The sequence below is a fragment of the Leopardus geoffroyi genome, chromosome A2 (genome assembly GCF_018350155.1).
Source record: "Leopardus geoffroyi isolate Oge1 chromosome A2, O.geoffroyi_Oge1_pat1.0, whole genome shotgun sequence".
In the NCBI taxonomy this organism is placed as follows: domain Eukaryota; kingdom Metazoa; phylum Chordata; class Mammalia; order Carnivora; family Felidae; genus Leopardus; species Leopardus geoffroyi.
This window is the reverse complement of record NC_059331.1, coordinates 2,117,499-2,132,759: the sequence shown is the minus strand read 5'-3', so window position 1 is coordinate 2,132,759 and position 15,261 is coordinate 2,117,499. Positions and strand designations below refer to the sequence as shown.

General features: G+C 46.0%; 1 protein-coding gene across 1 annotated transcript in view; it reads left to right on the top strand.

Moving 5' to 3' along the window:
• The first annotated feature begins 2,455 nt into the window (after positions 1-2,455).
• The window catches only part of LOC123604883 (zinc finger protein 709-like), a 42,523-nt gene continuing 29,717 nt past the window's right edge, over positions 2,456-15,261 (top strand). Inside the window, exons 1-3 of the mRNA XM_045491038.1 lie at positions 2,456-2,461; positions 4,425-4,642; positions 6,135-6,258. Of these exons, the coding sequence (XP_045346994.1) occupies positions 2,456-2,461; positions 4,425-4,642; positions 6,135-6,258 (348 nt within the window). The remainder of the gene's footprint in view (positions 2,462-4,424; positions 4,643-6,134; positions 6,259-15,261) is intronic.

Here is a 15,261-nt window from a genome sequence, read left to right as displayed (position 1 = left end):
AATGTGAGACAGGAAACCATCAAAATCCTGGGGGAGAACAGAGGTAGCAACCTCTTTGACCTCGGCCGTAGCAGCTTCATGTTGGTGGGGGCAAGGGAAACAAAAGCAAACATGAACTACTGGGACATTATCAAGATAAAAAGCTACTGCACAGTGAAGGAAACAAACAACAAAACTAAAAGACAGCTTAGGGAATGGGAGAAGAGATTTGCCAGCAACATATCTGATAAAGGGTTAGTATCCAAAATCTATAAGAACATAGCTAACTCAGCACACAAAAATCCCAAGTAACCCACTTAAGAAATGGACAGGAGGGGCGCCTGGGTGGCGCAGTCGGTTAAGCTCTGACTTGGGCTTGGGTCATGATCTCGCGGTCAGTGGGTTCGAGCCCTGTTGGGACTCTGTGCTGACAGCTCCGAGCCTGGAGCTGCTTCAGATTCTGTGTCTTCCTCTCTCTCTGCTCCTCCCCCACTCACACTCTGTCTCCCTCTCAAAATAAATAAGCATAATAATTAAAATTTTTTTTAATAAAAAAAATTTTTTTGGGGGCGCCTGGGTGGCGCAGTCAGTTAAGCGTCCGACTTCAGCCAGGTCACGATCTCGCGGTCCGTGAGTTCAAGCCCCGCGTCGGGCTCTGGGCTGATGGCTCGGAGCCCGGAGCCTGTTTCCGATTCTGTGTCTCCCTCTCTCTCTGCCCCTCCCCCGTTCATGCTCTGTCTCTCTCTGTCTCAAAAATAAATAAACGTTAAAAAAAAAATTAAAAAAAAAAATGGACAGGAAACATTAACAGACATTTTTTCCAAAGAAGGTGCATGGACAGCTATCAGACAAGATGCTCAACATCATTCATCATCAGGGAAATACAAATCAAAACCTCAGTGAAAGTGGCTCCTGGGTGGCTCAGTTGTTTAAGCATCCAAATTAAGCTCAGGTCACCATCTCCCAGTTCATGAGTTCGAGTCCTGAGTCAAGCTACGGGCTGACAGCTTGGATCCCAGAGCCTGGAACCTGCTTTGGATTGTGTATGTGTCTCTCTCTCTGCCTCTTCCGCTTGCACTCTGTCTCTCTCAGGAATAAATAAACATTAAAAAAAAATTAAAAAACCATGATGAGATACCATTTCACACATATCACAGTGGTTAAAATTAACAACACAAGAAACAACAAGTGCTGGGGAGGATGCCGAGAAAGGGGAGCCCTCCTGCACTGTTGGGAATGCAAATTGATGCAGCCATCCTGGAAAACAGTATGGAGGTTCCTCAAAAAGTTAAAAATAGAACTACCCTTCAATCCATAAAGTGTATTTTTTTTTATTAAAAAAAAATTTTTTTTCAACGTTTATTTATTTTTGGGACAGAGAGAGACAGAGCATGAATGGGGGAGGGGCAGAGAGAGAGGGAGACACAGAATCGGAAACAGGCTCCAGGCTCTGAGCCATCAGCCCAGAGCCCGACGCGGGGCTCGAACTCACGGACCGCGAGATCGTGAGCTGGCTGAAGTCGGACGCTTAACCGACTGCGCCACCCAGGCGCCCCAATACACCTCTTAAGACAAAACAGAGGTGCTGAACTCATGGATGTCAGCCTTACCAATATTTTTGTGGAATTATCCCTTCAGTTAAGGGAAACAAAAGGAAAACTAAAAAATTGAAACAGCATAACAGACATTTTCCCACAGAAAATATAACATGCCACTTAATGCATGAAAAGCTGCTCACTATCACTAATCATCAAGGAAATGCACATCAAAACCACAACGAACTATCTCTTCACAGAAGCCAGAATGGCTAGTATCAGGAAGATAAGAAATAACAAGTGATGTTGAAGGTGTGGAGAAAAAAAAATCTCGTTGTTGGGATTTAAATTGGTGCAGCCACCTTGGAAAACAGTATGGAGTTTCCACAAGAAAGTAAACACGATTACCGTATGTCCATAATTCCACTTCTGGGTAGGTAAACTTACCAAATTGGGGTGCCTGGGTGGCTCAGTCAGTTGAGCATCTGACTCTTGGTTTGGACTCAGGTCATGATGTTACGGTTACTGGGTTTGAGTCTTGCATAGGTCTCTGCGCTAACAGTGCAGAGTCTACTTGGGATTCTCTCTCTTGCATTCTCTTTGTCCCTTCCCTGCTCGTGCTCTGTCTCAAAATAAATACACACGAAAAAAATTTTTTAAATACAAATAAATTTTTTAAAAGCTTGCTATGATTGGGGCACCTGGGTGGCTCAGTCGGTTAAGCGTCCGACTTCAGCTCAGGTCATGACCTCACCGTTTGTCAGTTCGAGCCCCACGTCAGGCTCTGTGCTGACAGCTTAGAGCCTGGAGCCTGCTTCATATTCTGTGTCTGTCTCCCTCTCTGCCCCTCCCCCACTCACACTGTGTCTCTGTCTCTTGCTCGAGAATAAATAAACATTAAAAAAATTTCTAAAAAAGCTTGCTATGAGGGAAGCATAATGATGAAGGTATGGACATATAGAAGTATATTCAATAGGAGTCAAAGGTCATCACTTCAGACAGAAGTTCCGTTACCATAAATTTCATGTTTTTTCACATTAAACAACTGTCCAGGGACATGTGTGTTATGTGGAGCATCTCAGTTCCAGGCCTTGGAAACATCTCTGCTGAAAATCCCCAGCCCTGAAGGGCCTGTCCTGGATAATCCGAGAGTGAAAGGAACTCAGGGAGAAATCTTCATGAACTTGCATTCGGTAAGGTTTCTTAACTTACAGGATAATCACAAGGAACACAAGAAAAGTAGGTAAATGAGGCTTCAGCAGGATGAAAGTCTTGTGCATCAAAGGTCATTATCGAGAGATTGAAAGGACACCCATAAATGGGAGAACGTCCTTGTAAATCGCATGTATGGTAAGACTTTATCCTGCAGAATACACAAAGAACCCCTATATCTGAATAACAAAAACTTGACCCAATTAGAGAAGGAGGAAAACCTTCAATAGACATTTCTTAAGATGACGCACAAATGTCTAATAGACACATGAAACGATCCTCCCATCGGGTCGATGCGAATCAGAACCACGATGAGATGCCACTTCCCACTCAGGAGGACGGCTAGGAGCCAGAATCCAGAAAAGAAGCGGCGGCCAGGATGTGGAGAAAGCGGAACCCTGTGCTTGGCTGGTGGGAGTGTCAGGGCAGCTGACGTGGAAAACGTTTGGTGGCTCCTCAAAAAGGGAAACGCAGAATGGCAGTGTGACCCAAGTGTTCCAGTCCTACGTAAACGGAAACAGACACTCAGATGTGTGCACACGAGTGCCATGTGCAAAACTGCGTTCCTCGCAAAAGAGGGAAACGTCCCAGGTGTCCCCCAGTGTGTGGATGGATGAACAGGGTGCAGCGTATACACAGGACGGACGGTGATTCAGCCCCAGAGAGGAATGAAGGACAGACACATCATGCACGTGAACGTAGGGTGACAATGTTATACCACGTGGAAGACCCCAGCCACACAGGCCACATGGTGGGAGTCACTTGCATTAAATAGGCAGAGTGGGCAAATCCGTAGAGACACGAAGTATTTCAACAGTGCCCAGGAGGCATGATTTCCTGGCTATTGTGGCCTTTAAATTTGCTTAGGAAAATGGAGATCTAAGTCGCATACCATGGGACTCACACATGTTTTTAAATGTTTATTTATTTTGAGAGAGGGAGCAGGGGTAGGGGCAGGGAGAGATGGGGACAGATCTGAAACGGACAATATACTGACAGCAGTAAGCCCAATATTGGGCTCCAACTCACTAACCAGGAACTCATGACCTGAGCTGAAGTCCTTGGCTCAAGCGACTGAGTTGCCCAGGTGCTCCTGTGCTCACACTTTCAAGAGTAAAACTCTGTTCTTCTCTTCCCTCCCCTCCCCTCCCCTCGCGTGTTCCCAGAGCTGTCCCACATCAACCCACCACCTGAAGACGGATGTGGAGCTTTTACATTCCACATTCACAGGGACTGATTACAAAGTGGATCTGCGTGACTTTCCTTGCAGAATATAACGCACACCTGAGTGTTGTAACGTGTCACACCTGTGGCTGTGCCCGGGCGACCTTGCCTTCCGCTTGGTGACGTCACCGGTCATTGAGCTGTTCTTAAACACAGTGGTCCAGTGTGGACCACGGACACAGGGTCACCGGGCCCTTCTGTTCTGTCGCATCCTAATCCAGCGCCGGACAGGGGAGCCTCCGCAGAGAAACGGAGTCAGATTCCCGGGACAGAAGAAGGGTGGGGCGGGGGAGGGTGGGGCGGGGGTTCAGCTCGCCCGGAGCGAATTCCGCTGCGAGTGGACCTGGGCGCGGACCTGGGCGCAGGGGGGTGGGACACGTGTGTACCGCCAGCCTGTCACTCAGGGGGCAGGAGGCGGGGCCTGGGGGAGCTGTCCAATCTGGGGCCACAGGGGCCGGGTTATCCCCCAATCAGACCGTGAAGGGCCGCAAGCTGTCCTATCACGGCGCGGGGGCCGCAATTATATCCCGGGAACCGTCCAATCAGGCCCGGGGGCGGGCGCGATCCCACCTCGTGGACGTGAACCCGCGTTCCCCGCCGGCTCGGGCTCCTCTGCGCGGGGCTGGCACCCGCTTGGGGCTGCAGTGCCGAGTGGAGGACGCGTGGAGAGCCCGGAGCGGAGCCGCCAGAGGGTGAGTCCGGCCCAAGTGAGACCCGGAGGGGCTCGTTCCCACCGGCAGGAACCCCCGGAAGGGGCCGCGGGCCCGGGTCTCCCAGACCCCGGGGATCTGGACCCCATTTTCAGCCCTCGTCGGCGGGGTGGGGTTCCGGCGTTCTGTCCCCTCCCCGCCTGTTGGTTCTGGGGTCCCCTCCCGATTTTCTGCCGTGGGTCTCGTGTTGGGCTCCAGGTGTCCCGTCACCTCCCCGCGTGCGGGTTTTCCTGTGACCACCTGAGTCTCTTGCTGGTGGAAGGAGGAGGGGACCACCACGTGCGGGGGCAGTAAAACCTGGGAATCGGGGTCGGGGACCTCACGATGGACCCGAGAGATAAATTCAAATCTGCGCCTGGCTGAGGACGATTTATTACAATCAATTCCAACAGGACCAGCTCCCATCTCAGGGACCCGCCAGTGAAACAGAACCGGCTTGGCTGCTCTGCGAGAGGGGGGTGGGCAGGAAGGCCCAGTGTCAGGATCCCGCCCCTGCGGTGCAGGAAGGCCTCGGTGGCTCAGGTCCCCAGGGCCTCGTTCCTCAGCTCAGTGGATGCTCGGCGTGTGGGCCTCCCACACTTCAAGGGAGGACAGTGGCCTGGGTATAGTTTGGGTGGGAAAGGGGCAGTGGTGGACAGTTGGTCAAACCAGTGTCAAATGAAGATTCCCAATTGAGTAAGGAGAGTCCTGCATTGAGGAGAATGATTACAAAGAGGGGCGAGGGGACTGTTGCACTAGGGGCAGGGGTTTGCAGGGGGACGGTGTCTGTGTGTGTGTGGGGGGGGGCTGTTGCATTGGAGACAAAGGCTGGGCACGGGGGCGGGGGCCTGTTGTATTAGGAGCAAGAGATACATCCACAGAGAGGACACTGAGTATAAGACCTGCGAGTGTCTCAAGAGTCGTGTAAAAGGAGAGGAGGAAAGAGACCAGGCATGAGCAGGTGTGGTGCTGACGTGAAGGTTCCCTGAGGCCAGCCTGTCCCCCTGTCCCCAGGAGGGGCTGTGTGTGGCTCAGGCTGAGAGCAAGCCCACGTTCAGGGGTCTGGAGGAAGGAGAGAAGCCAAAGCAAAGTGGGACCAGCCAGCATTTTGTGCCCCTTGGTCACGGGGACAAGCAGCTGAGCTGATCACAGATGAGGCACAAAGGGTGGGTGTGGGGGGGTCTGCGCGTGGCCCTGTCGTGGGTGAGCCAGGGGGACTTCCTGTGAGCCTTCTCCTGGTCTGACGGGGGAGGGACCCTCGTGCAGCCTGCTGTTTTCCAGACCCCAACAGGGTGGGGGAGGGAGTGCCTTTCCCTTCCACTGAGGTTTTCCTGGGAGCACAGGGCTCAGGTAGGCGTCTCCATGTCACCTGTCACCTGTGAGCAGGACCTGTCACCCTGTCCAGCTCAGCACTGACGGCTCTGTCCTCCGCCAGCCTCGCGTTGAGCAGGTGTAAAATGCCCGAGTTCTTTCTGCCTCCTTTCTTCCCCTTCAGGGCAGAGGGTGGTAAGTGTGTCAGGTCGTTCCTGTCCCTGCTGACCCGGGTTACTGGGGGCTTTATCCAGAGAGCGTCCCCTGGGGAAAAGCGTCTCAGGACAGAACTGTCCTTCTCCATCAGGGTTGGGGGCTCCACGCCTTCATGCTATGGTGACTCCAGTGTTCACAAGCACTTAAGACCTTTGTGCCGTATTTGCAGGTGTATGATTTTTCTATTGTAGTGTGTGAGCATCTACCAGTGTGCTGTCCCTGGGAACTGCTGTTGTTTTCCTTTCTTTGCAGCTCTACCTCTGTTCTCATCACCAAGCAGTGCACGGCTTGATTTTGCCCCTGTTGAACTTGCAGTAAGGGAGTAATCCTAGAATAGTCTTTGATGTCATGGGAGCGTGTGGTTTCAGAGCTCTGCTCCGTCTCACCTGGGCAGGTGTCTGAGGCTCAGGTGGTTCGGCCAGGGTACTCCTTTCTAGTGCATCTGTGCCTTGGGGCACTTCACGGTTGGTCAGTGCTACTGCCTTCGTTCTTATTTTTGTATCCAAGCGCACAATGCAACTAACATTTCTATACTTTAGGGAAAAATTGTGGGATGGTACGTTGTGGCTAACTTCAGTTTACCAGGAAATGCTGGTGGGTCGTAGGAGTTGTGCCCTCTGTTCCCCCACTTTGTGCCTTCCACGTGGTTGCCAGCAGGTAGAAATGCCTAGCGTGTTACTTTCCATCTAACATGTGAGCCAGGATCTCCCTGTTTTGTTTTTTTTTTTATTATTTTTTTTCAACGTTTATTTATTTTTGGGACAGAGAGAGACAGAGCATAAACAGGGGAGGGGCAGAGAGAGAGGGAGACACAGAATCGGAAACAGGCTCCAGGCTCTGAGCCATCAGCCCAGAGCCCGACGCGGGGCTCGAACTCACGGACCGCAAGATCGTGACCTGGCTGAAGTCGGACGCTTAACCGACTGCGCCACCCAGGCGCCCCAGGATCTCCCTGTTTTGACATATAGTCCTGACTTATAATTAAGGTCGTGCAGGCATTTTCTCCTGGAGGGTGGTTTATACTTTCACTCTCTTTATTCAGTGCTACTGAATGGGCTCTTTTTTTTTTTTTTTTTTTTTTTTTTACATATTTATTTTGAAAGCGAACACCAGGGAGAGGGGGCAGAGGGAGAGAGAGAGAGAGAGAGAGAGAGAGAGAGAGAGAGAGAATCCCAAGCAGGCTCCCTACCGTCAGCACAAAGCCAGAAGTGGGGCTTGAACTCACGAACACGTGAGATCACAGTGTGAGCTGAAGTATGACAGTCAACTGACTGAGCCACCCAGGCACCCCCTGGGCTCCTCTTAATTTTAAGACAATCATGATTATCAGTGCCTTCCTTTAGGACTCACTCTTCTTCCCTTTATATAAGGTAACCTTGTAATAGGAAGTCCTAGAACACTTGTGTTGACATTCTTCTGGCCTACTGCACTGTCCCAATTCTTTGGTTATTTAAATGCCTTAATGTGTTTTAGGGAAAGTCTCTTCCCCCTTTTTCTGTAGAAAACTCAGCTATTTGTGGACATTTGCCTTCAATTTCAGGCTTTCAAAGTAGTTTATCTTTTTTAATGTTTATTTTTGATAGAGACAGAGCATGAGTGGGGGAGGGGCAGAGAGAGAGGGAGACACAGAATTCAAAGCAGGCTCTAGGCTCTGAGCTGTCCGCACAGAGCCCTACACAGGGCTTGAATTCAGAACCGTGATATCGTGACCTGAGCCAACGTCAGACGCTTAACCAACTGAATCGCCGAGACGCTCCTTAAACTAGTTTTCCATAAACTCAAAACTAAAAAGTCCAACCTGGTTTGGATTTAATGGAATTTCATTAAAAGTCTAGAGTTGCTGTTGTGGTGGGTGGTTCTCTTTCCGAGATCATGTGCCATCCTTCCATTTCTGCCTTCCCACTTTGGTGTCATCCAGTAACATTTTATGATTTTTCCTTTATGGTCATTTTGTGTTTTTATTAGACCCTGCATCTGCAAAGCCTCTGGTTTTCCTATGTCTTTCAACTTTACTCAGAACACCAGCTCTGACCCTTCTGGTCACTGCACTGGTAGGGATTTGCCCCACCTCGGGCAATGCTGGGCACCAGCTGGGTGTCCTACAATCTAACTCAATTCCAACACTTCCTACCTTGAGACAGTGTCAGACCCCACCAGAGAGGGGCTCAGTCCCATAAGACTCCCCACTCCACATGCCTACTGTGGTTAGTAGAGCTCTAGGTTACCCACAGCTGCCCCTTGGCTACGGACCAGAGGTTCCCATGATCCCCTCCTTGGACTTATTTGCCAGAGCATCTCACAGAACTCAGGGACCAAACACTTAACACTTTCCAGTTTATGAAAGAATATGATAAAGGATACAGATGAACAGCCAGAGAGAGAGGTGCATAGGGGAGGGCTGGGAAGGTCCTGAGCCCATCATTTTCCGGGTGTGGTTCAGATCACCCTGGTGGATGCTTTCTGAACCCCATACTGTTGGGATTCTAAAGGCTTCCTCACCTCAGCATACTCAACGATTAACTATGATTCCAGACCCTCTCCTGAGACTGGAGGATGGGGTGTAGGGGTGAGAATTCCAGGCTTGCAGTCATGGCTTGATCTTTTTTTTTTTTAAGTAAATTTTATTTATTTTTTAGTTATTATTATTTTTTTTTTTTTAATTTTTTTTTTCAACGTTTATTTATTTTTGGGACAGAGAGAGACAGAGCATGAACGGGGGAGGGGCAGAGAGAGAGGGAGACACAGAATCGGAAACAGGCTCCAGGCTCTGAGCCATCAGCCCAGAGCCCGACGCGGGGCTCAAACTCACGGACCGCGAGATCGTGACCTGGCTGAAATCGGACGCTTAACCAACTGCGCCACCCAGGCGCCCCTAATTTTTAATTTATATCCAAGTTAGCATATAGTACAACAATGGTTTTAGGAGTAGATTCCTTAATGCCCCTTACCCATTTAGCGCATCCCCCCTTCCACAACCCCTCCAGTAACCACCTGTTTGTTCTCCATATTTAAGAGTCTCTTATGTTTTTGTCCCCCTCCCTGTTTTTATATTATTTTTGCTTCCCTTCCCTTGTGTTCACCTGTTGTCTCTTAAAGTCCTTATATGAGTGAAGCCATATGATACTTGTCTTTCTCTGACTAATTTCGCTTAGCATAATACCCTCCAGTTCCATCCACATAGCTGCAAATGGCAAGATTTCATTCTTTTTGATTGCCGAGTAATGCTCCATTGTATATATACACCACATCTTCTTTATCCATTCATCCGTCGATGGACATTTGGGCTCTTTCCATACTTTGGCTATTGTCGACAGTGCTGCTATAAACATTGGGGTGCATGTGCCCCTTCGAAACAGCATACCTGTATCCCTGGGATAAATACCTAGTAGTGCAATTGCTGGGTCATAGGGTAGTTCTATTTTTAATTTTTTGAGGAACCTCCATACTGTTTTCCAGAGTGGCTGCACCAGTTTGCATTCCCACCAGCAATGCAAAAGAGATCCTCTCTCTCTCTCCGCATCCTCGCCAACATCTGTTGTTGCCTGAGTTGTTAATGTTAGCCATTCTGACAGGTGTGAGGTGGTATCTCTTTGTGGTTTTGATTTGCATTTCCATGATGATGAGTGATTGAGCATTTTTTCATGTGTCGGTTGGCCATCTGGATGTCTTTGGAGAAACGTCTATGTCTTTTGCCCATTTCTTCACGGATTATTTGTTTTTTGGGTGTTGAGTTTGATAAGTTCTTTATAGATTTTGGATACTAACCCTTTATCTGATATGTCATTTGCAAATATCTTCTCCCATTCTGTCAGTTGCCTTTTAGTTTTACTGATTGTCTCCTTTGCTGTGCAGAAGCTTTTTATTTTGATGAGGTCCCAGTAGTTCATTTTTGCTTTTGTTTCCCTTGCCTCTGGAGACGTGTTGAGTAAGAAGGTGCTGCAGCCGAGGTCAAAGAGGTTTTTGCCTGCTTTCTCCTCGAGGATTTTGATGGCTTCCTGTCTTCCATTTAGGTCTTTCATCCACTTTGAGTTTCTTTTTGTGTTAAGGTGTAAGAAAGTGGTCCAGATTTATTTTTCTGCATATCTCAGAAAATTGCACCACTTGCTGAAGAGACTGTCTTTATTCCATTGGCTATTCTTTCCTGCTTTGTCAAAGATTAGCTGGCCATACGTTTGTGGGTCCATTTCTGGGTTCTCTATTCTGTTCCATTGATCTGAGTGTCTGTTTTTATGCCAGTACCATACTATCTTGATGATTACAGCTTTGTAATACAGCTTGAAGTCCAGGATTGTGATGTCTCCTGCTTTGGTTTTCTTTTTCAAGATCGCTTTGGCTATTCGGGGTCTTTTCTGGTTCCACACAAATTTTAGGATTATTTGTTCTAGCTCTATGTAGAATGCTGGTGTTATTTTGATAGGGATTGCATTGAATATGTAGATTGCTTTGGGTAGTATTGACAGTTGAATATTGTTTGTTCTTCCTATCCAGGAGCATGGAAAATGGAATATTTTTCCTTTTTTTTTTTTTTGGTGTCTTCAATTTCTTTCATAACCTTTCTATAGTTTTCAGTGTATAGATTTTTCACCTCTTTGGTTGGATTTATTCTTGGTATTTAATGGTTTTTGGTGCAATTGTAAATGGGATCGATTCCTTGATTTCTCTTTCTGTGGCTTCATTGTTGGTGTATAGGAATGCAACCTATTTCTGTGCATTGATTTTATATCCTGCAACGTTGCCGAATTCATGGATTAATTCTAGCTGTTTCTGGTGGAATCTTTTGGGTTTTCCATATAGAGTATCATGTCATCTGGGAAGTGTGAACGTTTGACTTCCTCCTGGCCGATTTGGATGCCTTTTATTTCTTTGTGTTGTCTGATTGCTGAGGCTAAGACTTCCAATACTATGTTGAATAACAGTGGCAAGAGTGGACATTCCTGTCGTGTTCCTGACCTTAGGGGGAAAGCTCTCAGTTTTTCCCCATTGAGGATGATATTAGCATTGGGTCGTTCCTATATGGCCTTTATGATCTTGAGGTATGATCCTTCTATCCCTACTTTCTTGAGGGTTTTTATCAAGAAAGGGTGCTGTATTTTGTCAAATGTTTTCTCTGCATCTACTGAGAGGATCACATGGTTCTTGTCCTTTCTTTTATTGATGTGATGTGTCACATTGATTGTTTTGTGGATATTGAACCAGCTCTGTGTCCCAGGTATAAATCCCACTTGGTCGTGATGAATAATTGTTTTTAAATGTATTGTTAGATGCAGTTGGCTAATATCTTTTTGAGGATTTTTGCTTCCATGTTAATCAGGGAAATTGGTCTATAGTTCTCCTTTTTAGTGGAGTCTTTGTCTGGTTTTGGAATCAAGGTAATGCTAGCTTCATAGAAAGAGTTTGGAAGTTTTCCTTCCATTTCTATTTTTTGGAACAGTTTCAAGAGAATAGGTGTTAATTCTTCCTTAAATGTTTGGTAGAATTCCCCTGGAAAGCCATCTGGCCCTGGACTCTTGTTTTTTGGCAGATTTTTGATTACTGATTCAATTTCCTTACTGGTTATGGGTCTGTTCAAATTTTCTATTTCTTCCTGTTTCAGTTTTGGTAGTGTATATGTTTCTAGGAATTTGCCCATTTCTTCCAGATTGCCCATTTTATTGGCATATAATTGCTCATCATATTCTCTTATTATTGTTTTTATTTCTGCTGTGTTGGTTGTGATTTCTCCTCTTTCATTCTTGATTTACTTATTTGGGTCCTTTCCTTTTTCTTCTTGATCAAACTGGCTAGTGGTTTATCAATTTTGTTAATTCTTTCAAAGAACCAGCTTCTGGTTTCATTGATCTATTCTGTTTTTGTTTTGTTTTGTTTTGTTTTGTTTTGTTTGTTTCAATAGCATTAATTTCTGCTCTGATCTTTATTATTTCCTGCCTTCTACTGGTTTTGGGTTTTATTTGCTGTTCTTTTTACAGCTCCTTAAGGTGTAAGGTTAGGTTGTGTATCTGAGATCTTTCTTCCTTCTTTAGGAAGGCCTGGATTGCTATAAAATTTCCTCTTACGACTGCCTTTGCTGCATCCCAGAGGTTTTGGGTTGTGGTGCTATCATTTTCATGGACTTCCATATACTTTTTAATTTCCTCTTTAACTGCTCAGTTAACTCATTCATTCTTTAGTAGGATGTTCTTCAGTCTCCAAATATTTGTTACCTTTCCAAATTTTTTCTTGTGGTTGATTTGAGTTTCATAGCGTTGTGGTCTGAAAATATGCACGGTATGATCTCGATCTTTTTGTACTTACTTAGGGCTGATTTGTGGCCCAGTATATGGTCTATTCTGGAGAACATTCCATGTGTACTGGAGAAGAATGTATACTCTGCTGCTTTAGGATGAAATGTTCTGAATATATCTGTTAAGTCCGTCTGGTCCAATATGTCATTCAAAGCCATTGTTTCCTTGTTGATTTTTTGATTAGATGATCTGTCCATTGCTGTGAGTGGGGTGTTGAAGTCTCCTACTATTATGGTATTACTATTGATGAGTTTCTTTATGCTTGTGATTAATTGATTTATATATTTGGGTGCTCTCACATTTGGTGCATAAATGTTTACAATTGTTAGGTCTTCTTGGTGGACAGACCCCTTGATTATGATATAATGCCCTTCTGCATCTCTTGATACAGTCTTTATTTTAAAGTCTAGATTGTCTGATATAAGTATGGCTGCTCTGGCTTTCTTTTGTTGACCATTAGCATGATAGATGGTTCTCCATCCCCTTATTTTCAATCTGTAGGTGTCTTTAGGTCTAAAGTGGGTCTCTTGTAAACAGCATATAGATGAGTCTTGTTTTCTTATCCACTCTGTTACCCTATGTCTTTTGATTGGAGCATTGAGTCCATTGAGTTTAGAGCGAGTACTGAAAGATATGAATTTACTGCCATTATGATGCTTGTAGAGTTGGAGTTTCTGGTGGTGGTCTCTGATCCTTTCTAATCTTTGTTGCTTTGGTATTAATATATCAAATATACTGGAGAGGTCCTGTTAATTCCCCAGAGTGTTGTGTCTGTTATGCCTGCTTGCCCAGACTTTGTGAGACAACTGTAGTTTTACCCCTAAGAACTGTGCCATAGACCTGGCGTGACTTATCCCAGTAGAAACCCTTCTGAGTGAAAGTAATCAGAGTGGCGACTAGATTTCAGATGAGGACAATCCCAGGCCAGGAGTCACAAGCACCCAGATGGGAGAGTCCCTTCCAAGGAGTCTGCCCCTGGTCCCAGCAGAAATCAGGATACCAGAGGGCAGAACGTCAGAAGGACTATAGATAGTCCCCCATCTGGGTCACCAAATTCGTAACTGAACCAACAGGGTTTTTCTCCCTGGTGACTCATACATAGAAAACACATCAGGTGAGTGGCCACACAAAGGAAACTTTATTGGCAGCCGATGCGGAGATCAGGAGATCATGGAGAATAACTTCCAAAGCCCTGACTCCCTGGAGGAAGGGTGGATGGGCTCCTCTGGTTTAGGGCTGGGATGGATATTTCCATGGGGAAGCCTCGTCATCCTGTGTGGGGTGGGCAGGAGGGGTGCTATGGGTGAGCCTTAGGGCAGCAGGCCTGTCCCCACATTGTAGGTCATGTAAACGAGGTTGTGCTCCTCCCCCAGGGGAGACTTTAGTGTGATAATGAGGTAAAGGTAATTGCCAGTCACTCCAGGTCCATTTGCCCAGGCGTGAGTCTGGGACAAGACTGTCCAGGCAGTCAGTGTCACCTGAGGGGTGGTTTTAGGTTTCATTTGCCTGAGATAAACCAGAAAGAAGAACTTAAGGAAAAATGTGGGACAAAGGGCAGTGAGTACAAGCGGGTGGACAGTAGAGGTCAGGTCTTGCGGTGTAGCTGGTGACAGTATTTGTTTGCAAAGGTAAAGTTTAGCTTAACAGAGAGTCTTTTCCTATCTGGAAGCACAAACATTAGGTAAACATGAATGTTCCCTGGCACCTGGGGGGCTCAGTTGGTTGAGTGTCCGACTCTTGATTTCTGCTCAGGTCTTATGGTTCATGAGTTTGAGCCCTGCATTGGTCTCTGTGCTGACAGTGTGGAGCCTGTTTGGGATTCTCGCTCTCCCTCTCTCACTGCCCCTCCCTGCTCTCTCTCCCTCTCAAAATAAAGAAATAAATTAAAAAAAACCAGTAATGTTTTAAACAAGAGGCATAAAAACTAGAATCCTCCTCCTTAGTTCATCCCATCCTGTGTTATTCTTGCTGTGTTGGAATCCGGTTTTCCCACTAGTTCCAGTAATGCTTACACAGTTCAGTTCCCTGATTCTATGGTTATCAGAATCCTGTCTTGTCAAAAGTCCTTTCCACAAATCCCCTTGAAAATGAAGCACTTTTGCAGAAGCACCAAAGCAAAACAATAGCTGTAAATGACAAAAGACTACGTACAATATGGCCGTGGTTAAAGATCTGACGAGAAGCTTTGAATGTGGCAGACATGGACATTTGGTTATTTCTGTGACACTCACAACTTCAGTAATTAGAATTACAGGTGCTTCCATACCAGGGCATATCAGATTTCTAGGAGTTTCATCTAATTTCTAGAACACTTATATACCCACACAAATACAGCCTAAAGAAGGCTTAATATTACTTCTTATTTGACAGAGCTTCCCATGTAGTTTAATGTATCCAGTAAGTCTACTTCAACATAAATCCTCTAGAATGTTCCAGGAACCCTTCTGGGGAAATCCCAACTTTTTTTTCCATGTCAAGAAGATTTAGAATTTGATTTGGGGAAGTTTATCAGAAACATCAAAAGGAGTTTTAAAGCACTTGGTCAAGTAGAACCATAGGTCACTGTGAAACAACATGTTGGTTATTAACCAAAATGACAAGAAAATAAAGACAAATACAGCAGATTATGTGGTTGCTGGCAAAACTTAACTTTTAATATTCTTAAGTAATCGAAGACCTGATAAACACAGGAAATTACGTTGGTGAAACAGAATCCTTGTTTTCTAGGCATGACCATTAGAAGATTAAAAAAACCTTTCATAATCTTTTATCAAGAACACTACAATAGTTCAAAAAAACTTAATTTTCTTTTAT